At 33.6% G+C, this 25081-nt stretch overlaps 4 protein-coding genes across 4 annotated transcripts; all 4 read left to right on the top strand.

Moving 5' to 3' along the window:
- LOC106072070 (uncharacterized) lies at positions 1-3460 on the top strand. The gene is made up of 4 exons (XM_013232333.2): positions 1-159; positions 1674-1789; positions 2422-2586; positions 3224-3460. Exons 1-4 carry the CDS (start codon positions 119-121, stop codon positions 3280-3282), a joined length of 381 nt encoding a protein of 126 aa, XP_013087787.2. The 5' UTR covers positions 1-118; the 3' UTR covers positions 3283-3460.
- Positions 3461-3842: 382 nt separating this feature from the next.
- On the top strand, positions 3843-5120 carry LOC129926164 (uncharacterized protein PF3D7_1120600-like). The gene has a single exon (XM_056028471.1). The coding sequence runs from the start codon at positions 3843-3845 to the stop codon at positions 5118-5120; it is 1278 nt and encodes a 425-aa protein (XP_055884446.1).
- Positions 5121-8586: 3466 nt separating this feature from the next.
- On the top strand, positions 8587-14307 carry LOC129923119 (uncharacterized). The gene is made up of 4 exons (XM_056012680.1): positions 8587-8690; positions 9731-9858; positions 10467-10631; positions 14064-14307. The coding sequence occupies exons 1-4, from the start codon at positions 8638-8640 to the stop codon at positions 14135-14137; spliced, it is 420 nt and encodes a 139-aa protein (XP_055868655.1). The 5' UTR covers positions 8587-8637; the 3' UTR covers positions 14138-14307.
- A 4237-nt stretch (positions 14308-18544) lies between these two features.
- On the top strand, positions 18545-21870 carry LOC129923120 (uncharacterized). The gene is made up of 4 exons (XM_056012686.1): positions 18545-18689; positions 19550-19674; positions 21087-21251; positions 21719-21870. Exons 1-4 carry the CDS (start codon positions 18649-18651, stop codon positions 21778-21780), a joined length of 393 nt encoding a protein of 130 aa, XP_055868661.1. The 5' UTR covers positions 18545-18648; the 3' UTR covers positions 21781-21870.
- The last annotated feature ends 3211 nt before the right edge of the window (positions 21871-25081 follow it).

Here is a 25081-nt window from a genome sequence, read left to right as displayed (position 1 = left end):
GGGGTGAGTCTCCGGCCATGGTAAAAAAAAAAATACATTTTGGGGTTATATAAACATTTTTTAAATGAACGACTGTGAACATTTTAAAGTCTTAATCCAATTACTTTGACCAGCAAACATGAAAACAGTAGAAATTTTTGCACTTGCTGTTTTTACCTGGTAAGTAGGTCAACAGTAGAGGTATTTCTCTTGCCTGCAATCGCTGTGAACATTAGAACGCTTCGTTTCTCAAAGTAGGCCTAATAATAAAACATAAAACCTTAACAAAATTTACTTTACTCTCTCTATCTAGTCTCATTGATAACCTGTTGGTTTTGGAGTTTTTTGTTTATCATTTAGTTTAGAATAAAACATATAGCTTGTTCCATATTAGTATTGAAATATTTCAGTTTTTTAAAGGCTTGTTTACTTTTTATTAAAGGCTTGATATGTAATAATAGAGTATCCCTATTCATTATTATAATTACACTTTATTACAGTGAGGGAAGCTAACTTTGCTTGAAACTTAAATTAGGTGGACACTCGTTTCAAATATCTTTGCTTCAAACTTAGCCTGGATTCAAGCTTGACTCAGAGAGTCGGCGTGCGTGCGTGTTGTCCCGCATGGTTGGGCGACGTGGATAATTATATGTACAGATTAAACATTAAGAGCTGGCTACAACGTGTGTCTCCTACCTTCGTTCTGTGCAGATCTTTTTAGAAGGAATTCTCCTTTCGTATACTTTCGTGCACTGAGGCGCATTTATGAAAAGTCTGTGTTCCAGTTGACTACTTCAAATAGAGGAAAGTTGCTAGAGAGGTAGAACTCTCAAGAAGGTGGCAGGATAGTCATTTAGAGCTAAAACATTGCTGAAGACTACACAGAAGACAAAAAAAACTTAAGTAGACCCACAGCAGAGAAAGGCTTTGCCTGTCTTATATGTGGCAGAATATGTAGGTTACAACTGGGTTTACGTTGTCACGTGATAAACTGCACTGACCCTGAATCTTTGAAATCAAACAATCTTCCTGATTATCATTATTATTAATTACATTTTCAATTAACAATCAACACTTCCAATGTTTAAATACTGCTGAAAGTGTTCTCGCGTGTCCTCTGTTTTTCTCTCCGATGTTAAGTCGTGTTAAGTGCGTCAATAAATAAGAAACGAGTCATGTTAAGTGCGTCAATAAGTAAGAAACGAGTCATGTTAAGTGCGTCAATAAGTAAGAAACGAGTCATGTTAAGTGCCCCAATAAGTAAGAAACAAGTCATGTTAAGTGCGTCAATAAGTAAGAAACGAGTCATGTTAAGTGCGTCAGTAAGTAAGAAACAAGTCATGTTAAGTGCGTCAATAAGTAAGAAACGAGTCATGTTAAGTGCGTCAATAAGTAAGAAACGAGTCATGTTAAGTGCCCCAATAAGTAAGAAACGAGTCATGTTAAGTGCCCCAATAAGTAAGAAACAAATCATGTTAAGTGCCCCAAAAAGGAGGAAAAAAGTCGTGTTAAGTGCGCCAATAAGTAAGAAACGAGTCATGTTAAGTGCCCCAATAAGTAAGAAACAAGTCATGTTAAGTGCCCCAATAAGTAAGAAACGAGTCGTGTTAAGTGCGCCAATAAGTAAGAAACGAGTCGTGTTAAGTGCCCCAATAAAGTCGTCTAAGTAAGATCTGCTTTCACTGTCTCTATAGTGTCCTAGCCCAAGGGGGTGTCAACTTGGACAGACTATTCAACCAGTATGCTGGGAGCGACAATATCATCCAACTGATCGAATTCTCCAGATTTTGGGGACACTTCGATGACGATGGTAAAATATTTTATTGCTATCTGATATTAGTTAAATATATACATACCCACGCTAATTTCTTACCAAAAAAACAACAACAACAACAAACAAAAAAAAAAAATGCTGTGTGGACTATAATATAAAGGTAGTTACCCTTGTATATCTCTACATATTTTAAGCAAATTATATGTGATGTGACAGTCAGGTGACAGTTTCTAAACTTTTTCTTAATTAACTAGAGTTAATGGAATTTCAAAGCTCTTGAATAAATTCGAAAAACCGATCTTGCACTAATTAAATTACAACACTTGTCTTTAATATGTTTGAGAGTCTGTCAACCAAAGTGAAGGTATGTTGTTTAAAACTAAATTGAGCAATCTTACATATATCAGATTTTAGTAATTAGTTCGAGTTTCCGGAATGGATCTAGTAAACAACTCCTCAGTTTAAAATGTTTTAGAAACTTGAGAAATAATCTGTTAGGAAAAACAAGTTTCTACTCGCTCGACACGTTTGAATCTATTTTAGACAATTAATAGTGTTATTAAGTTATCCCAATTGAATTTCTAGTGTATGCTATTTTGTTTTTTTTTCTGTGGTAATTACACAAATATTGTAATGAAATGAGTTTACAAATAAAATGATGTCCTCAGGTGACGGTCAGGTGACGAAACAAGAGTTTGACAGAGGCTGGAGAGAGGAAGGATTCCCCAACCCACAGCACGCCCCTCTTTTCTTCCTCGAGATGGACAGAGTTGCCGATGAAGTTTTGAACTCTCAAGACTACCCACACATCTTCCATCTCTTTGATGAGAACGGTAATCTCATTGCTCAACTCCTTTCTAGAACAATAAAATAGAAATGTTCTCTACAATCCTATCATCTCGCTTTATTCTAGTCCTCTGATTTTACAAAGCTTGTATGAACTCACTCTGTCTGTCTGTCTGGTCAAAAGTGTGTTCACGTTATTTCTCCCACACCCAATCTAGGATCAGGCTAAAATTTTGCATAATTATTTTTTTTACCTGAAAACACAAGAATCATTAACAATAATTAACCAATTAGTTAATTAACTATTAATTATTTTGTTTGGTATCTCGAACAAGCTTTAGCCCACTTATTCGAATTCAGGTTGTCTACCCCCCTTTTTTTGTATAAATAAATTTAAAAAGCGATCACCCAGATACTCCGTTCTTTCTCCCCCTACCTCTTTCCAACTGGTCCAGACAAGTGATAGGATCATATCGTATTAAGATAGCTAAAAGCATGACATTGCGCTAAACAAAAAAAAATGGTAAAAAAAAATATTTCTAATAGCACAGATTTATTATTGTAAATCTAGATCTATTACAAATTTAATGACATGACTGATCCAAACTAATAGATACACTTAATATAAGCTTTGTTTTTTTAAGTACTTTTTTTGCATTTTGTTTATTTTTTGTTTTGTTTCAGGTGATGGAGGTCTCTCGCTGAGAGAGTTCAGGTACAACTGGGAAGCTTTCTTTAACTAAGCGCTAAGCAGCCATTCTTCTCGTAAAGTCTTATGTTGTGCAGATACTGCTGAACAAAGAAATCGGACAAATCATAAAGTCACGTGATTTAGTGCTTGCCTTAACCTTTTGACTTGAAATTAACTTATCATTTGTTTATCCTAAACTACTAAAATAAACAAAGCCCATTGACGCCTAACTAGCTGTGTTAACATATTTGATGTCATATTTGGCGGGTCAGATATATTTGAAATGAAGTTTACTTTATGTATCCCATAATGCTCTCGCTTACTGACTCATTAATTCTACAATTAAAAAAAGAGGTTTTCAATGTTTTTTTTTATTTGACAGATATTTAATTACTATGTTTGTCTTTAATTCGAAATGAGTAAATCGTAATTAATATTCATATAACAAATGTGCAATCTTCATATAAAGTTGTAGATAAATACTACAATATTCTCAAAACATGAAGCAGACGACATTACAGTCTATTGGTAAGACTTACTGTGTGTTCAGGGGTCAGCAACCAATTGTTAGGGAAAACGTTAGAAAACACAGGAAATAAGACGGTAGAAAACATGGAAAATATGACAGTACAAAACATGGAAAATATGACAGTACAAAACATGGGAAATAAGACGGTAGAAAACATGGAAAATATGACAGTACAAAACATGGGAAATATGACGGTATTAAACATGGGAAATATGACGGTAGAAAACATGGGAAATATGACGGTAGAAAACATGGGAAATAAGACGGTAGAAAACATGGAAAATATGACAGTACAAAACATGGGAAATATGACGGTATTAAACATGGGAAATATGACGGTAGAAAACATGGGAAATAAGACGGTAGAAAACATGGAAAATATGACAGTACAAAACATGGGAAATATGACGGTATTAAACATGGGAAATATGACGGTAGAAAACATGGGAAATATGACGGTAGAAAACATGGAAAATATGACAGTACAAAACATGGGAAATATGACGGTATTAAACATGGGAAATATGACGGTAGAAAACATGGGAAATATGACGGTAGAAAACATGGGAAATAAGACGGTAGAAAACATGGAAAATATGACAGTACAAAACATGGGAAATATGACGGTATTAAACATGGGAAATATGACGGTAGAAAACATGGGAAATAAGACGGTAGAAAACATGGAAAATATGACAGTACAAAACATGGGAAATATGACGGTATTAAACATGGGAAATATGACGGTAGAAAACATGGGAAATATGACGGTAGAAAACATGGGAAATATGACGGTAGAAAACATGGGAAATATGACGGTAGAAAACATGGGAAATATGACGGTATTAAACATGGGAAATATGACGGTAGAAAACATGGGAAATATGACGGTAGAAAACATGGGAAATATGACGGTAGAAAACATGGAAAATATGACAGTACAAAACATGGGAAATATGACGGTATTAAACATGGGAAATATGACGGTAGAAAACATGGGAAATATGACGGTAGAAAACATGGGAAATAAGACGGTAGAAAACATGGAAAATATGACAGTACAAAACATGGGAAATATGACGGTATTAAACATGGGAAATATGACGGTAGAAAACATGGGAAATAAGACGGTAGAAAACATGGAAAATATGACAGTACAAAACATGGGAAATATGACGGTATTAAACATGGGAAATATGACGGTAGAAAACATGGGAAATATGACGGTAGAAAACATGGGAAATATGACGGTAGAAAACATGGGAAATATGACGGTAGAAAACATGGGAAATATGACGTTATTAAACATGGGAAATATGACGGTAGAAAATATGGGAAATATGACGGTAGAAAAAAAATGAAATACGGTAGAAAACAAAGGAAATACGGTAGAAATCAAAGGAAATATGACGGTAGAAAACAAAGGAAATATGACGGTAGAAAACAAATGAAATACGGTAGAAAATAAATGAAATACGGTAGAAAACAAAGGAAATACGGTAGAAATCAAAGGAAATATGACGGTAGAAAACAAAGGAAATATGACGTAAGAAAACACAGGAAATATATATATATATATATGGCTCCTTCTGTCTCGTAAGACAATGGATGCGCCCAGATGAGTCGCTGGCTTTGGTTACGTCTTGAGACGGGGCAGAATCTGGAGTGGCTGATCAAGCCAATTCCGGTAGAAAACAAAGGAAATATGACGGTAGAAAACAAAGGAAATATGACGGTAAAAAACAAAGGAAATATGACGGTAGAAAACAAAGGAAATATAACGGTAGAAAACATGGGAAATATGACGGTAGAAAACATGGGAAATATGACGGTAGATAACAAAGGAAATGTGACGGTAGAAAACAGGGGAAATATGACGTTAGAAAACAAAGGAAATATGACGGTAGAAAACAAAGGAAATGTGACGGTAGAAAACAGGGAAAAATATGACGTTAGAAAACAAAGGAAATATGACGTTAGAAAACAAAGGAAATATGACGGTAGAAAACAAAGGAAATATGACGGTAAAAAACATAGGAAATATGACGGTAAAAAACAAAGGAAATATGACGTTAGAAAACAAAGGAAATGTGACGGTAGAAAACAAAGGAAATGTGACGGTAGAAAACAGGGGAAATATGACGTTAGAAAACAAAGGAAATATGACGGTAGAAAACAAAGGAAATATAACGGTAGAAAACATGGGAAATATGACGGTAGAAAACATGGGAAATATGACGGTAGATAACAAAGGAAATGTGACGTAGAAAACAGGGGAAATATGACGTTATAAAACAAAGGAAATATGACGGTAGAAAACAAAGGAAATGTGACGGTAGAAAACAGGGAAAAATATGACGTTAGAAAACAAAGGAAATATGACGTTAGAAAACAAAGGAAATATGACGTTAGAAAACAAGGGAAATATGACGTTAGAAAACAAAGGAAATGTGACGGTAGAAAACAAAGGAAATGTGACGGTAGAAAACAGGGGAAATATGACGTTAGAAAACAAAGGAAATATGACGGTAGAAAACAAAGGAAATATGACGGTAGAAAACATGGGAAATATGACGGTAGAAATCAAAGGAAATATGACGGTAGAAAACAAAGGAAATGTGACGGTAGAAAACAGGGGAAATATGACGTTAGAAAACAAAGGAAATATGACGGTAGAAAACAAAGGAAATATGACGGTAGAAAACAGGGGAAATATGACGGTAGAAAACACAAGAAATATGACTGTAGAAAACCGCCTCTCAGAACTTCTTTTAAATAGTATTGAAAGTATAATGTGATGGGGAGCTTGTTGGTTCCACATTTTGGAAACGACTTTGGTTGAGAGGGAAAAAAAAATAAAGATCTTTTGGAAACACTACAACTCACAACTACACAGAATATTTATGCTAGATATTCGTAATTAATTTTTATTTCAGAGGTATTATAGAAGTAAAGATAAATGAAAGCTTGATATGGGTACAATGATTATCGCCTTAGTGGTGGACGTAACAAGGGAACCTACGTAGACTATATAGTACTAGAATAGGTCAGACAACAATAAGGTTTCAAGGGTCGGTAAAATTTAAAAAAATATTTAATAAAATCTTAATCTTTTTAAATTCAGTTCACCCAAATTCACCAAATGTTACCTCTAAAATTGTCATGAGTTTAACCAAAAACGCTTGATAGCCTCAATCACAGTTTGTCTACAAGATGATAGACATAGACATATGGAAAACTGAGCCAGTTCAGTTAACTTATAGATGCTACTATACCTACGACGCAGACGATACAGCCATAATAATGAGGGTTACTTGGAACTTTCAGCCAGTATTCAATACTTAACAGAAGAAAACAGTTCTATGTTGTCTATGACAAAGCCTCGAGAAAATTAGTAGGCTGATTAGTGACTTTAATTAGTTTAATTATCAGCGATCCAGAGTCTGAGGACTTCGTTCTTGCGTGCATCGATGGTAACTGCTGTCTGTAAAAAGTTTTAAAAATGTTTTACATGCTTCGGATATTCGTTCAGGGTTGAAGATCTATATCCTAGCACAAACCTCCCGCAGGTCGACAGTGGATGGCAGCGGCAGGATATGAACCCAGGACCATAGAGACGACAGTCCTGCACGCCCCTACCGCACTATAGGCAGCCGTCTAGTCTGGTGTTTTGTTATTGTGTTGATTTCTTGGGAATGAAAACTGAAATATGAACTCGTAAAAAAAGTTTCTGTAGTTTGAACAATTTAAATTATCTGGTACAATGGGCAATGACTAACTGATGTTCACTTGGCTCTGTCATTTAATTGGTTTTTCTAGCGTTTTGTAGCAAAGTATTACGCCAGTCTCTTTATAAAAAGTGACTTTCTAGCAAAGTAGGCCTATCTCTTTACAAAAAGTGACTTTCTAGCAAACTAGGCCTATCTCTTTATAAAAAGTGACTACAAAAATTAGTTAAAAAAAAAAGAACTTTTACTACTTATGACTATGATAAACAAAGAACGGTGTTAACAAATATAATTTAAAACTTTGTATCCTGTATAGTTGATCTTGTAGGTTGTTGCTATGACTTTAATAGAACGATTTTTAATCAAACGGAAACCAGAATACGATGACAGTAGTTGTATTATCCTAGAACCACTTCAATTCTGGCCATACTATAACAGACATAAATATTTAATGAGGTTTTATAGAACAATAATAGTAATGGTAACAGTAAACAGTAAATATTTTTGTTATCTACTATTCTAATCAAATAGTAATAAATAAAATAATAAATAAATAAAAGAAAAACTGTATTGTCGTGCCAAACTTTTTTTTTTGATTGCTTGTGTGTCTACAGTTCTAATGATATAGACACTTCATTTTATAAGAAGGAAATACTAACTTTAAAAAAAATTCAATTGTCCATTTTTTTCTACACCACCCCCTCATCCCGAAAGAAAAGCAAGATTACTCAATTACTTAGTAACGAATACTATTCCCCCCCCCCCCCCTGTATAATTGCATGCCCAGCCAGCAGCTCGATGACGTGTTTTAATGTGCCGTTATTTACAGCGACCTACTTGTTAGAGCACATTTTCCCAGGTGAAGATTGTAAGAATGGTTTTCATAGTTTTGAGCTAAGCCTTGAGTGTACCAAAATATGGACTTCCAGCGTGGGCTGCAGGGAAAGAAGAAAAAAAAAAAGGAGAGCAAGGACAACTAACTCCTATCTACTGATCACTAATGTAAGCACTTAGTCACCTCCCTTTGCTTTGATGAAAACCTAATCAGAACTGCTGATTTTTTTTACAGTCACTTTCTTTCACAGTTTATAAAAGTGAAGTGACAGTACTCCACAAAAATTACCTTTACTTTTTAAATCTTTTTAGCACAATGCAGCTCAATAGTAGATGGACCGCAGCCATGTTCATTCTAACGTTAGCTGGGTAATCAATTAGCTAGAGGCCTAATTTATCTTTTTCTAACGTTAGCTGGGTAATCAATTAGCTAGAGGCCTAATTTATCTTTTTCTAACGTTAGCTGGGTAATCAATTAGCTAGAGGCCTAATTTATCTTTTTCTAACGTTAGCTGGGTAATCAATTAGCTGGAGGCCTAATTTATCTTTTTCTAACGTTAGCTGGGTAATCAATTAGCTAGAGGCCTAATTTATCTTTTTCTAACGTTATATGGGTAATCAATTAGCTAGAGGCCTAATTTATCTTTTTCTAACGCTAACGTTGTAGACAGCGCTAAATAACAATAAAAGTTGGACTAGAATTCATTTTGAACACCTTTAAGAGACCATCATTAATGCTTACACTCTTTCAGATATGGCATCGTTTAAGCGTTAAATATAAAAGATGTTGAGAAGAAACTCATCATGAGTTTGTGACAGTTTATTTCAAGTTATTAATTCATCAATAAACCGTTCACTGCCTAAATTATAAACTCTTATTATGTTCTTTATTTCATACTTAGAGTAAGGGGAAGCCACTGGCTGGTAAAACGACGAAGTCAAGTTACGACTTCTGTAGGACTACGATTGGGGAATGGAGTGTATGTGTGTGTGTGTGTGTGTTTCCTAAGTGTTGATGAAGAAAGGGAGCATTCATTTTTGGTTTTGGAGAATGACGAAATCACGACAAGGGCTGTCATAATTCCAGGAAAGACGGCAGACGATGTAGAGACGCGCAAGAGTAAGGACGTGTTTTTGTTATGATTTAGATTTTGTTTCAATATTGTTCATTTCATTACCATTAGATCTAGATCTTATCTCAAGGTTTGGCTGTACTAGTTGTTTGGAGCTACAAGTCAACGACCGATCCTCAGCGACTCATTCGTTTCTTTTCTCTCATTTTTGTGTGAATGTGGGTGACAAGACATTTCTGGTAATGCTCTGGTTAGTCAAGCCTATCCCTGGATCAACGGGGATTCTTTTTTTTTTTAATTTCATATTTGTTTTAAATTACTAACACATTGTTCCAGGGTCAGGGTCGTCTCTCAGTCAGGCGGAGGCAATAACAAGAATCAAATCTTTGACCGATATTCCGGAAGTGACGAAGTTCTTCAGCCAACAGAGTTCTCAAGATTCTGGCTACATTTTGATGACGACGGTAAGACTGAATTTACTGCTCTACAATTTAGTAAGAAAAAAACTACAACAGCCAACTAGCCAGCCCCCAGGAGCATACAATAAAAAAAATACTGGTCAGGAGGAAGACAAATAAAAAAAACAACAACAAGCACCCTGAGAAGAGAAAAAAAACCTTTAATGGAAAAAAAATCTTATGAAAGGGGAAGAACTCTACATAAAAATCCACAACCATATTTCTATATAGCGTATGATTTATTTCTCTTTTAGAGTATAAAAAATAAATATTACCACCAATTAATTAACTCATTTGGTACAGTGAATAATGGTGTAGAGTTTCAACTTGGTCCTAGAATGAAAAGTAGGAAAAATAGCGTGTACAAAAATGTACTAGACAGATAGAGTGAGTTGATAGGAGCTTTCCAAAAAAAAAAAAGTACTAAATGAGTGAAAGAAAAACTATGAGATGCAGATTTTTAGCATCGTATCTTGCAACAGACCCTCGAACAGATCTATCCGCTACTGGTGAAAGCAAAATTCAAAGAGGTTGTGAGTTAAAAATTAAACACAAATCGTCTGCTAACTTTTGTACTTTTATATTTTTACATCTTTCAACACTATTTTCTCCAGGTGACGGGGAGGTAAGCAAGTCGGAGTTTGACGACAGCTGGAGGAAGGAGGGGCTTCCCGACCCTCAGAACGCCCCTTGGTACTTCCTGCTGCTGGATAGGGTGCCTGATGGCGTGCTCAATTTTCTAGATTTCCCTCACATCTTTCGTCTCTTTGATGAGGACGGTAAGAAATCAAATAGATCAAATAAATCAAATAGATCAAATAGATCAAATAAATCAAATAGATCAAATAAATCAAATAGATCAAATAAATCAAATAGATCAAATAAATCAAATAGATCAAATAGATCAAATAAATTAAATAGATCAAATAGATCAAATAAATCAAATAGATCAAATAAATCAAATAGATCAACTATATCAAATAGATCAAATAAATCAAATAGATCAAATAAATCAAATAGATCAAATAAATCAAATAGATCAAATAAATCAAATAAATCAAATAGATCAAATAAATCAAATAGATCAAATAAATCAAATAGATCAAATAGATCAAATAAATCAAATAGATCAAATAAATCAAATAGATCAAATAGATCAAATAAATCAAATAGATCAAATAGATCAAATAAATCAAATAAATCAAATAGATCAAATAAATCAAATAGATCAAATAGATCAAATAAATCAAATAATTCAAATAGATCAAATAAATCAAATAAATCAAATAGATCAAATAGATCAAATAAATCAAATAGATCAAACTAGATGAAAAAGTTTTTAAAAAAGGACGTTATGGTCATTTAAAGCCAGTCGTGAGTTTCTAAAGTTATTGTAAAAAAACATAACAAACAAACAAAAAGCACAAGAATATCGAAGATGTTTAAACTAATGGCATGAATAGACAAACTCAGTTGCAAGACGTATAAATATAGCCAGTAGACGTCTAGTCGTCTTCAAGCATTATCTTTTTATGGCCCAATATGTGGGACAGTTAGTATACGTCTAGAGTTACTTATGATAATGAAACGAAAGCAAATTGATTGATTAAATACTTTTCATTAGAATAATCAGGACTAGCAGACAAATACAGTCTAAAATATATTGAACGTACTACAGTACATGTTAAAGGAAACTATATTTAACAAATCTTTTAGCTTTTTTTCAATAACAATTGTAGCAATATCATTAGTTTGATAGCTGTAAGTTCAGACCAATTCAAACACATCATCAAGAAACTAGATAGAAACTAATTGTAACTAATTAGTAAAAAAGAAAAAACGTAAATTTTTACTAGTGAAATGTTAGAACTGTTTTGTAACCTAGCATTAGTAGAGGACCCAATCGTAAATCGCCTGGATGGATTCTGGAAATTGAAATATTCAAAACTAGACTCGATTCTGCAACTGCTCTCCTGCTTACAATCTATTGGCGTCCTGCAGAATCGATTACAAGCAGGTCGCACTTCATCATCAGTGCATCTAAAACAAAGAAATGCCCTTGCACCTTAGTGAACGGATCACTTTGTATTTCCACCAAAGAGTAGTGCGCTTCAAGGACGCTTCTAGTTATCACTTGTCTCCCTCAAAAGTTAAGACTTGCGCGCTTTTTCAGTGCACGAACTGGAGATTTGGAACTAGGTCACCATTGAGTTTTGACGAGCCACATGCTTCATTATATTTGAGAAGAACATTAAGACCTACCTGTTCAAAACTTATTTACATTAGTTTGTCAATTTAATTCTCGTTTTTATGTCTTTTCTGTTCTCATAGAGCCTTGAGCCTACATTATAATTGTAAACTGCGCTATATAAATTAAGAATATTATTTAACAGTTATTGTTAACTTGAGAGATTTAAACAAGTCCTTGGTTCACAAATTATTCATATTGCTTTAAAATACTTTAAATAAACGATCTACTAGAAATAAAAGTTGGAATATGCGCCGCTGACAACCTACACAATTCTTATATATTACCAAAAAAAAGGCTATAAATAAGACACATATGACAGCATAACTTCTGTCCTTAAAGGGAAACTCCGATAGTTTTTCAAATTTTAGTTATTGACATATTTAAATTCTGCGTAAAAAGTTGTAATAGTAAACATTATATCATTTTTTATTTAAATGCTCGGAAAATTTTATATTTAATAAATTAGACAGAAAATTCTCCACGCCCCCCAAAAAACGGGGTTCTGCTTCTGCGAGATGTTTTTAGTTTTAAAAAACGTGACGTCACGAGGGTGCTGGCAAAATATAGATCTAGACCTATATAACCGATAAACTCTCTAGTCTAGTTCTAGACCTATCGGATCGCATTTATAGTTACGCTTCACAGCTAGATCTAGTCTCCACGTTGATTTATAATCGGTCATTGTTTATAAACCTCTATTTCTACTTGAAGAAAATTAAATATTGTTCTTCAGCTTGTTGCAGTAGTTCCAATCACAAAGATAAAATCAGCAAGTATGCTGATACAGAAATTAGTGTCTCTTTTCATTTGTTTCCAAGAGATGAAGTTTTTAAGGGAAAATGGGGAAAATTTATTCGCCTGAAGAGCAAATATTTTACAAAGGCATTAGCTAATTCCTGTTTATGCTCAAACCATTTTGAGAGAAGCTGTTTCAGCAACTTCATTGCTGTGGAAATGGGATTTGAAAAAAAATGAAGTTAATACCAGGTGCAGTACCAACAATACATTGGATTTCCAGGCCAAAGAATTCAATTAATGATACTACTGAGACATTTTAAACAACTGAAGTTCATAAATATAAATGAAATCAGATTTGTGAGCTAGAAATTTACTACGAATACTAGATCTACTATTAAATTTCTTATTTAATAAGTAGATCTATCGTCTACGAAACTCAATTCCAACTTTTTAACTTTTGACCTTGGGGGTGTGTCTCGCCGGCTGAGCCTGCGTCAAGCTCTCTCATCACTTTTTCCATGTCAACCAATGTTAGGTCGAAACAGCACACAAAAATCATAATTTTCTTACGGTCAAACATACAGTCATAATTTATACACCATTAGAAATTTCTTTTAAAGTATTTTAATGATGTAATAACGAAAAAATTTTTTTTATCAAAGATAATTTCTTTTTCGCCTCTCTATCAATGAGTATCAATAGGATTTGAGTGCACCGTCGTGACGTCACACAGAAATTCAGTGAAAATCTGACTGTTTTGGATGCGCAGAAAAATTATGTCACAAAAATATCAATTACTAAGTTATTCTTGCAAATAAAAAAAAAGAATAATATATTCACTATCTATAAATCAAAACACATATTATATCAAAAATTGTCAAAACCATCGGAGTTACCCTTTAAGAAATTCCAATTTTTAAGATAAAATGAAATCAATACAAAACAATTTGACGACCGATTTTACTCTAAAAACTGAAACTATAACTCAAAACAATTATTTGTCTTATAAAAACGGAAAAATGTTCAGAAAAAAAAACAAATATTGCTTATACTAACAATTTAATATGCATATCCTTTGATTGGGATCTATTAATTTACAAAAACATTATATATTATTTACTAGCCAGGAAATCCTTGAAATTACCAGTTAAATACTAGATTCAAAGATTTTATGTTGACATTAATGGCAACTATTCATTTCATGTGTTATTTTGTTTGCCAGGTGACGGCTCCATCTCCGAGTCAGAGTTTAAAGAGAACTGGGATGTTTACTTTGAACGCAGAAATCACCATTGAGGGTTCACTAATATTTTAACGGATACAATTCTTTCTAAAAAATACTTATAATGACATAAAGTATACTGTTTTATGCATTTAAAACGCGAGTTACTTTAGCATAAGACAACGTCTTGAAATTTTATTAATGTATTATTTTATTAATTTAAATTAAAAAAAGGTTTATTTCATGTTTTATAGTTTTTTTTTAGCAACCCCGAAAAAGGAAAAGCAGCTCTTAGTTCTGTCTGTCCATCCGTCCGTCCCGTTAAGATCCGGTGGTAGCACCATGTGAGCTTGTGTTTTATTTTATTGGGCATAGTTCCGTTTCTCTCTGTCTCTCTCTACTTCTTCTCTCCCTCCCTATTAAGTGAACAAGGGCAGAATGAATAGTAAAAATAAAATAATGTAAGCGTATAGTTGAATATGGTATAAATATATAAATTTGTATAAATATATGATGATATGTGTCATAAGTGTATGCTTGTATATGGTATAAATGTATGTTTGTATATGACATAAGTGTATTCAGGGCCGTCACTACCTATTGTGCAATGTGCCATGTGTGCGTTGCACGCAGGCGGCCAACTTTATGGGGCGGCCAAATCATAATTTCAAGGTTACTTATAAAATAATTTAAATAAAAAAAAATTACTTAAATATTTTATATAAATTTTAATTACTCCATTATCCTTTGAAAATATAAACGATATGCGTACATAAGAAATTATTTTGGAAATTTGAAAAAAATAATAGAGCAACATGCGAGGCATCCCCACGTTTTTCCAGAAGCGCCTACTCATGCCTGGTCTAGAAATTTCGCTGGTTGTTTGTAATATTTTAAAGTAGATCTATTACTGGAAATTAAAAGTCAATTTAAAAAAAAATTCACTGGGATGGGAGCGATATAGTTCCTCTCATGTGGAGGGGAAGCAACGTCCTGACAAAAATGGTTGTTATGGATTGTGTAATGTTTTCTAAAGGGTGGTGAGAAGAAGTTAAGCGATTGACTGACGATGATAAAATGAACGATGTTAAGACATAAAAGAGTAAACATTTTTGTTGTTGTGAGCTAGAATTTGTTTAAATACCAAAAAAACAAAATTATATGTAAACATTTACAAATAGAAAAACAAAACCTTATGAAATACTCAGAAAGACTGAAAGATAGTGGCACATTTCTTATTCCATACGCTAAAACAAATTCATACAAGTGCTCCTTCTTTCCTAGCGCCATTAGAGAATGGAGTTACCTGAATCAGTCAGGGAAACCAACGACTTAGCAGAGTTAAAATCAATGATTAAATGCATGACTAGATTGACATGTAAAATGCGTACGACGTAATTATCTTTTTTGAAGTAACGTCTGTAATATATAAGATAAGATAAGATATATTTTATAAACTGTTAGTGAATCAATAGAATGCATTAGTGCTCCTGAAATAATGTCACAGAACAGAAGAAGACGTTAATCAAAGTAAACAATTTATTGTTATTAAAAATTAACATGTCAACAGGTTCACTTTAGGGATTCATTTTGAAGTTGAAACTGTAAACAGATTGTAGATACAAAAACATTTTGTTTAGAAATCCTCCACATTTAGATTTATGTCAAGGTCACGAAGTGCACACTTAATGTAACAAATTTGATCTGACATTCTTAAAAACTAAGACCCAATACCAGAATAGAGATAACAACACAATGTGTGTACTGGTTGACATTCGTTGAAGAATTGTTAGATTTACATACTCCCCGACAACCTCAAAGGAAATGAAAATTATTTTTTTAGTCTTTAGGTATGCTTTATAATCCCCTCATCCAAATTGAAAATCTTATTGTATATTTGAAACATTTACACAGACTCTGTTTTATTTCGATTGGCTGCGTCTTTTTTTTTTTTCTTTAAACTTAAAACAAAAATTTGGAAACAATATTTTTTGTTGTTGAATGTAACAATAAATAAACAAGATGTCAGTATATAAAAAAATTATTATGTTCTACATCGACAAAATGTATTTACAACATGACACCTTTTCATACATTTTAATCTCATGATCTTGCTTTAAAACGATAATAATAGTCTTCTTCAGTCTTCCAACGACTATGGTTTATCTCGTAAATAGTAAGATATAAGCCTGGATAATAGATATAGCCGGAATGATGTCGCCCTAATAATATTTTGCCCTCTCTCCCCGCAGCTGATGTGTCCACAGAAAAGACAAACAGCCAATACAATCCGCAGCCGAACGTATTACTGTATGATGTATGCGCAAGCCTCTCAACATTCACTGGCTCCGAATTTTTTTCCCTCGGGGTTGAGTTTCGAAGTTTTTGATCTAATCTAAAACAAAAACTAATAAGTAGTGTTTCATATTATACAAGTGGAGTGTAATGTACACTAGAACCAATACACTTTGAGATTTGAGAAAAGTCTTTTCCTTGAGACCTTCAATGAGAGAGTGATCCTTAACAAAAGCGCCAAATAAATAACCAACCACTAACATTAGATATTATAAATAACTTTTTATCTTTTTTTTTTTGTATTTTTGTAGGATTTAAATTTTAAGATTCTCTTTTTAATGCTGTTTAATTTGGTATATAATGTTGTGTAGTCCGTGTCTTTAGTAATTTGCTAGATTTTATTGTTGTGTACGGCTAGGTACAAATTAGGGAAATCGGTAGTCCAGTTTAGTTTTAGATAATTAGCGTGACGTCATGCTCTCCGATATGTTCACGCTGACCAGTTATAGCTAGCTCCGGAACCACGTTAAGCTCTCTTTTGTCTTGACCAGTGGTCAGTGCTGACAGTGGTGCCTGTATAAAGCTAATTGTGTGTTGTATAATTTCAGCTGGGACCGCCTGCTATAATTCCTGCCTGTCTGCCTTACTGCCATTATTTCTGTTGCCTAACTGTCTGCGGTAGTACTGCCTAACGGCTTTTACTTCTGCCATAGCTGCCGTAGTAATTATTGCTGCTGCTAGTAGCTTACTGTTGTAGTTTTGCCAAATAGCTGCTTTATTTGTTAGGTTCAGTTAAGTAGGGTTGATTAATCGTTTAGTAGTGTGTATATTTAGTTTTATTACTGTAGTTTTGGTTTCATGTAAATAAAGTATATATAAGTTGTTTATAAATTTTGTTGGTTGTTTTATTTTTAGTTTGTTTCCTTTTAGTTTAGTTTAGTTTGATTGTGCTGTCTGGTTGCTTAGGCGACTCTAGCCCCTTGGTCGCAGACTGAGGTGCACAGATTGGGCCCACCCAGTAGAGCTACCACATGCCTATTGTTATAAATGAATAAATGTTGAGCAGCAGATAACAAAAAGGCCTCACTCAGTAGCACCACCCTGACCTGCTCACACAATAAGATAAGATAATAGCATTAATAAATCTTTGTATCCTGTTGTATATTATAGTATCAGCAACACTCTCGACAGGTACACGTCTTCTAGTGTATTGGCAGTAGGTGATATGTAGTTGTTGATAGTTTGTACATCATAGTTTGTCATATTCAGGCTGAAAAATTTGAAACCTGATTGTTTACTTGCTTGAGAGAACCACTTCGGGGACCTTGAAGCTTTGTTATTCTTTCATTTGATATCGCTAAGTGCGTGGGATATTGTTTAGTGACAACAACAACAACATACAGTTGGGGGGGGGGGGGGGCTCGTGTTTGAATCGTGGTGGATACAAACTATTTTTAATACAATATTTATCTCTGAGTTGTGCATGCTCATCGCCTGTCGCTTCAAATGTTCCAGACGTATCTAGTCTTGGCTCAGAAGAACAATCATAATCTGTGTGCTCACACTTATGAAATAGGTCAGGTGGTAATAAGACGTTAGATTACAAATGTTCGAAATCCGGGTAGAAGAATAATTAGAGAATGGAATGGGTTGCATGAATCAGCTAAGAAAACCAACGACTTAGCAGAGTTTAAGTTATTGATTAACTTGCATGACTAGATTGCGTAAGACTTAATTATCTTCTTTTTTTTTAAGTAACGTCTATAAAATATAAGATAAAATAAGAACCTAAAGCTCATTTACTAGGGATAGTAATTTATCTAAGAGAGACAACTCCGAAATTAAATAACTGTTGTCTTGCAGACGATCTTGGCTGATCAAAGGAGCACACCCCAAAAGAAAAGCAGGCTGAATGGGCCTCATGGCCATAACACATCGGCACGCAACCTCATCAATGAGAACGAAGAAGAAGACACATATTTAAATCGAAGGCATGGTTACCTCAAAATAAACCTCAAAGTCTTAACTAAGAATCAAGCAATCATATATGAACATAGAGATCACTACTAGATTACATTCCACAGCGCATATAACCCAAATATCTAATCTTTTCTTTTTTGTTTTGGATAAGGAAATGAGAAATATTAGAACGGAAACGAAAAAGATTAAAATTTGAACTTAATAACCCGCATAGAATACATTTTACACAAGTCACGACCACAGAAAAGTTTCTATATAAACAGCGCATGTGTAACCTCTCGCTACTTTGTGTGACAGGCTTCAAACAATCATGAGATCTCTTGCCATTATTGCTGTTGCCATTATTGGCTTGTAATTTTTGTTTTGGTTCACATAATTTATTTCTTTTCTATACTATGTACATTTTAAAAATGTTTGTAAAGGTTTTTAAAATTATTTCTTTTTTATTGCAATCAGCAGAACGTGAGTTATTACTAGATAAACAAAAATCTTGTTTCCTTTTGCTAGATCAATATTTAGACTTCTGGTCAAATGTCTAGCATATAAGTTGTTGAACCATTGCGTAAACAACTCTTCATCGAGAAGAAAAAAGTCTTTAAAGAATGAACATAGACATGAGACAGGAAACAATAGGCAAGACATTTATTGAAAGTGTTAGCTACTCTTGAGACAAGGGACGAGACATTTATTGAAAGTGTTAGCTACTCTTGAGACAAGGGACGAGACATTTATTGAAAGTGTTAACTACTCTTGAGGGAAGGGACGAGACATTTATTGAAAGTGTTAGCTACTCTTGAGACAAGAGACGAGACATTTATTGAAAGTGATAATTCTCGTAATAAGAAGTATACATTCCATTGTCTCCACGTGATACTGAACTAAAAATTGCTATTGATTGTCATTGATGTGTAAATTCAGCGTCCATGAAAGTTTGAGTCCATCTTTAGGACAATGAAAAAAAAATCAACTGTTCTTTGAATACCGCCAAGTGCAAATGATCTTAGCTGAATTTAAATATAAAAACTAAACAAACGACGCTGGAAGGATTACTATGTTGGCCTTTTAATGTGAATAGAAAGAAATGTAAAAGGTTTTCACTAAATCTTTGATTCAAATCATGAATCCAATCATTGAGCAACCATCTCACTTTTTAAAGTTTTTCCTTTTAATTTTTTCAAAATGCTTGTATAGTTATGTTTTATTTATTCCAGTGTCGTCGCCCAGCCCGGAGGAGGAGGTCAAAACTTTAACAATTTTTTCCAAAGATACGCTGGCAATGACAACTTGTTGCAACAAAACGAGTTTGCCAGGTTCTGGCTTCACTTTGATGACAATGGTAAACATGTTCTTGATTATAACAATCGAAATAAAAATCAACATTCTCTTTCTTGCTCTCTTTTTCCTTCTTTTGTTTCTTTCTGTCTATCACTATCTTTTAGTTTCTTTCTCTGTCTTTTTTTTCGAATTTTTCTTTCTTTCTATTTCCTTATTTCGTTTTCATTCTTTCACTTTTCTTTTTACTTGTTTCAATCTTTTTTTCTCTCTCTATTCTCTCATTCTTTCTTTCTTTTTCCTTTACCTTTACTCTTCTTCTCTTTTCTTTTCAATATTTTGTCTGTATTTCTTTACTCATCTTTTTTTCTCTCATTTTGTTTTCCCTTCTTTTTCTCTCTTTTTCTGTCTCTCTTTCTCCTACTTAAAAGCTGAAGTAATAAGACAACAAGCGTCTCTGTGTACAATGTACACAAATTAAAATGTCCAACAGTGGATGTCAATAACCATTTGGTACACGTCCAGTTAAACCTAGAGGTGACTACAGAAAGTCACTTCTAACTCATCTGTGGTCAACAGTGAACGAAGGTGTCAAGTAGACATCTCTACCACCAACCGACATTAATTGTCTTAAATTTTGCTTTTTTTTTTGTCACGGGAAAGAAGTTTAGATTAACAAGGTTACAAAGACAGTTTGTGTGGAAACTCAAAATAGGCTCCCGAAGTGGTCAACCATGGCGGGATAATAAGATGAGCCAGTCATCCAGATCGCAATAATAGGAAAACCTACTTATTAATTATTTTTTAAAATTATATTCCACTTATATGCATATTAAATAGATTTTTTCTCTTTAAAAACAAAACAAAAATGTAGTAGTTAATATGACAGAACTTACATAGTTAAGCAATACATTTGCAAAAAACAAATATTTTTTTACAAAAAATCTAAAACCGTTTGCATAAATATGTTAAAAATATGGTAAATAGTCATCTCCCTTACTAAATAGCCTCCTGTATTTGTTACTATTAATAGTGAATAGTTGTAAAAATGGTGTATTTTTATGAAAAAAAAATGCTTGCATAGTTGATTTTTTAAATTAAATTTTTCACTTTCAGAAAAGAAAAAAGTAGCCGTTGCATCATCAGAACTTTGAAAGGTCAAAAATATGATGTCGGATTTTTTATATCTTTTCTAGTTAAGGAGATCTAAACGGGACGGACGGACAGGCAGACATTCCACACAAAGCTAATCGCGTCTTTTCCCTTTCGGGGGCCGCTAAAAATACAGTTACACACTTGGGATGCCATTTCTTGAAACACCGGATACGATAAAAAGTTGGCTATTTATGGAATGGCCTCACTGTATGAAAATCAACCACACTAATAAACACTTTCCATATCATTTAGAGCACATAATTCTAAGTAATAAAATTTCAAAAAAATACATTATTAATATACATTTTGTTTTTCCTCTAGGTGACGGTAATGTCAGCAAACAAGAGTTTGACAGCGGATGGAGACAGGAAGGTTTCCCTAATCCAGAAAACGCTCCTCTCTATTTCCTCGAGTTAGACATCGTCCGTGACGAGGTTCTTAACTCTCAAGATTTCCCACACATCTTCCATCTCTTCGATGAGGACGGTGAGTATATTATCCTCAGTGATTTTACTTTGCGATTGAATTATGTGATTGTATTTTGTGATAACATACTGTGCATGTGTGACTGTATCATATGATTGGTTCAAGATATTGTATCACAGGATTGTAATGTGCGATCATATCCTGTGATTGTATTGAAATTTTATCATGTATCTATCTATCTATCTATATCTATATCTATCTATCTATCTATCTATCTATCTATCTATCTATCTATCTATCTATCTATCTATCTATCTATCTATCTATCTATCTATCTATCTCTATCTATCTATCTATCTATCTATCTATCTATCATCTATCTATCTATCTATCTATCTATCTATCTCTCTATCTATCTAATTCTCTCTAATAAATGTTTCAATGCTTCTTTCACTTTCTCTCTCTCTCTCTCTCTCTCTCTCTCTCAATTCATTGTAAGCTACAACTTGAATGTCTTTACATTCCAGGTAATGGTGCTATCAGCGAGAGAGAGGCCAGATACAACTGGAACGCATATTTTAGTGACTAAGTCTTCAATTAGTTTAAAATCTCATGCTATTGTAAATTATTGATGCATTTTGTTACTGAGTGAAAATAAATGTATTTCTAGACAACCAAATCTACATGTTGACTTTGTTTTATAGTTGTTGTTACTAAATTTTACATCCACATTCCCAATAATATTTAGTATAGTAGAATACAATAAGACATGAAAATAAACTCTTTCTCTTTCTGGAAACAAGAAATATCCGCAGAGATAAAACACCTACCCCCTAAAAAAAAAAGAGATGCATATTTCTGTGATATGCTTTTAATTTCGAAATAACTTAATATTTAAGTTATTGGCTACAACCTCCCACTCCCTAACTTTCTCAATAAAAATTTAGTAAATGCACATTTTCCCCCAATAATATTTAGTATAGTAGAATACAATAAGACATGAAAACAATCTCCTAAAACTGTTGACTCTGTACTGAAGTTTAAACACACCAATAAAAGATCAATCACGAGAAACTGCACGTTAAAAAACGAATAAGAATCCTTACAATTCGGTTGTACTTGCAAGAGAAAAAGCACAAATTGCACTCTAAAGGCATCTACTACAGTGACCAAAAAAAAAATGTCCAAAATTCCAGACCATCTCTGTCCTAAACCAGCTTGGTGGGAAATAAGATGTCAAATTGTTACCTCCTCTAAAACTACTTTTCAATAGTTCATCTCCTCTCTCTTTCTCTCTCTCCCAAACAAGAGATATCCTCAGAGATAAAAAAAAAATGATGCATATTTCAGCGATATACTATGTCAGGTCTTAAGGTCCAATAACTGATTTATTAATGTGTCTAGGTATTAAAAGTAATATTTTTGCAATGTTTTTGTGTGTTATAATTAATTTATATTTGATTATTACTTTTATTGCCAAAGCTCAGCCTAACAGACACACCATACACACCCAGCTGTACATAAACTAATAAACGATGTGTATGATGATTTAAATTAAAAATATAGATTTATCTATGAAAATGAAAAATGACATATGATCAATGATAATGATATACATATACAAGTACTTATAAATCTAGTATTATATCGTTCAAATTAATTACTTTAATTGTATTTCTGAGAAAATAGTATTGACCGCATTAATATTTCATTTCAAGACAAAGATTTTGTAAACTGTTCAAGGTAACATAAGTATCTTCTAGACAGGACGAATATTCATCCACGATGAAGAGTCAAAATTCAGAGTAGTAACAAACTCCCAACGTCACAATGTAACACCAAATCTGAATATAGAAAGCCGCAATCTGGAATCTGGAACCTCAGGCTCTAAAAACCAAAAACTTGAAAAACGAGAAACCTGAGACTTGAAACCTTAGTCCTGAAACCTGAGACTTGAAACCTTAGTCCTGAAACCTGAGACATGAAACCTCAGTCCTGAAACCTGAGACTTGAAACCTCAGTCCTGAAACCTGAGACTTGAAAAACCTCAGTCCTGAAACCTGAGACTTGAAATCTCAGTCCTGAAACCTGAGACTTGAAACCTCAGTCCTGAAACCTGAGACTTGAAACCTCAGTCCTGAAACCTGAGACTTGAAACCTCAGTCCTGAAACCTGAGACCCCATAGAAAGACAAATAACAAACAGATTCTTCTAATCCTCTAATCTAACTACAATATACGAATACGATCGAATCCATATTAAAATAAATCTCACCCTAAACAGTGGTCAAAGTAATCCTTCAAGAATATCTACCAAGGCCAATGATAAGGCTGTCCAGTACCGAAGACACAAGGAGAATTCAAGAGCTCAAAAGATACAGCCTGCTTCTCACGAGCAATATGGCGTGAATGAAACAAACGACTAAGAAGAAAAGTTTCACGTCATATAACAAATTTATGACAAAGCGACAAGGGGAGAGCAAATAGTACACACACAAAATTACTGAAAATGACGTCATCGCCTATTGATAAAAGCGGCGCTATTAAGTAGAGAACATTTTTTACTATACAACCAATTCTATAATTGTGACATGCTTTTAATTTCGAAATAATTTAATATTTCAGTTATTGGCTACAACCTCCCACTCCTTAACCTTCTAAATAAAAACTTTAGTAAATGCACATTTTTCCCCAAATGAATTCCCTGCCCCCACACTAAAAACAAAAGACATAACAAAAGAGACAAATAAACAGTGGGATCCAAATAGATAATTGTACAGTTACATTAACGCGAAGACCTAGGGCAAAGGGAAGATAACGGCAAGGGAAACAAATCACTTGGGAATTTTGAGACTTATCTTCACCTGCCTTGTTTACAGGAAAGAAAATTTTGATAGATTTGATTAAATATATTCCACAGTATGGTACTGGCGGATCGGGGGGGGGGGAGAACGAATTTTAGTAAAGAAATCACACAATTTGTATACGAATTTATTAGTAATTCATCTAAGAGAGACAACGCCGAAATTAAACAATTGTTGCCTTGCAGACGATCTTGGCTGATCAAATGCTAGGGGGGCACACCCAAAAGAAAAGCAGGCTGAATGGGCCACCTGGCGCATAACACATTGGCACGCAACCTCATCAATGAGTACGAAGAAGAAGACACATATTTAAATAGAAGGCACGGTTATCTCAAAATAAACCTGTAAGTCTTAACTAAGAATAACGCAATCATATATGAGCATAACAGAGAATGCTAGATTAGATTCCACAGTGCATACAACCCGAATATCTAATCCATAGACTTATATATTATATCTAGACTGGAAACCGGAAATAAATTCTTATCCGCGACTGATCGATTCTCATACCAATCTATATATAGATTTTTATGTATGTAAACTCTTTTTTCAGGCTCCAGGGTAAGTCGCCCGAATCAATCTATTCTATCTTAGAAAAGTAATGATCTTTAGTTTTCAAAGTTTATAAATAATACAAAATCATTCTCAGATATTCACGCCAAGATATGAAACAAAGCCATTTTCCTGTTTGTTTCCATTGAGATAATGTTTCAAAAATCCTAGATGGAAATAATTCATATTGATTTAAATCATCTTATGTAAATTTAAATAGATTGATTACCTAGATCTGTCTAGATTATGTATCTAGCAATTCCAAAATAATGACACTAAAGTACTCTTATTTTTGATGTTTAATTACTAGATCTAAATCTAAAAATTAAATTCCATGTTACATAGGTAAGGGTTAAAACAAAACAACAACAAATTTACTTCTTTTAACTACTCTACAAAACAACGCCTTGATCCAACTTTCTAAAAAAATTTTGTAGTGTTAAAAAGTCTCCATGTCCAGTCTAAATATAGTACA

This window comes from Biomphalaria glabrata, chromosome 1 (genome assembly GCF_947242115.1).
Source record: "Biomphalaria glabrata chromosome 1, xgBioGlab47.1, whole genome shotgun sequence".
Taxonomy (NCBI): Eukaryota; Metazoa; Mollusca; class Gastropoda; family Planorbidae; genus Biomphalaria; species Biomphalaria glabrata.
The sequence above is the reverse complement of the archived record's forward strand: the minus strand, read 5'-3'. Positions and strand labels throughout refer to the sequence as shown.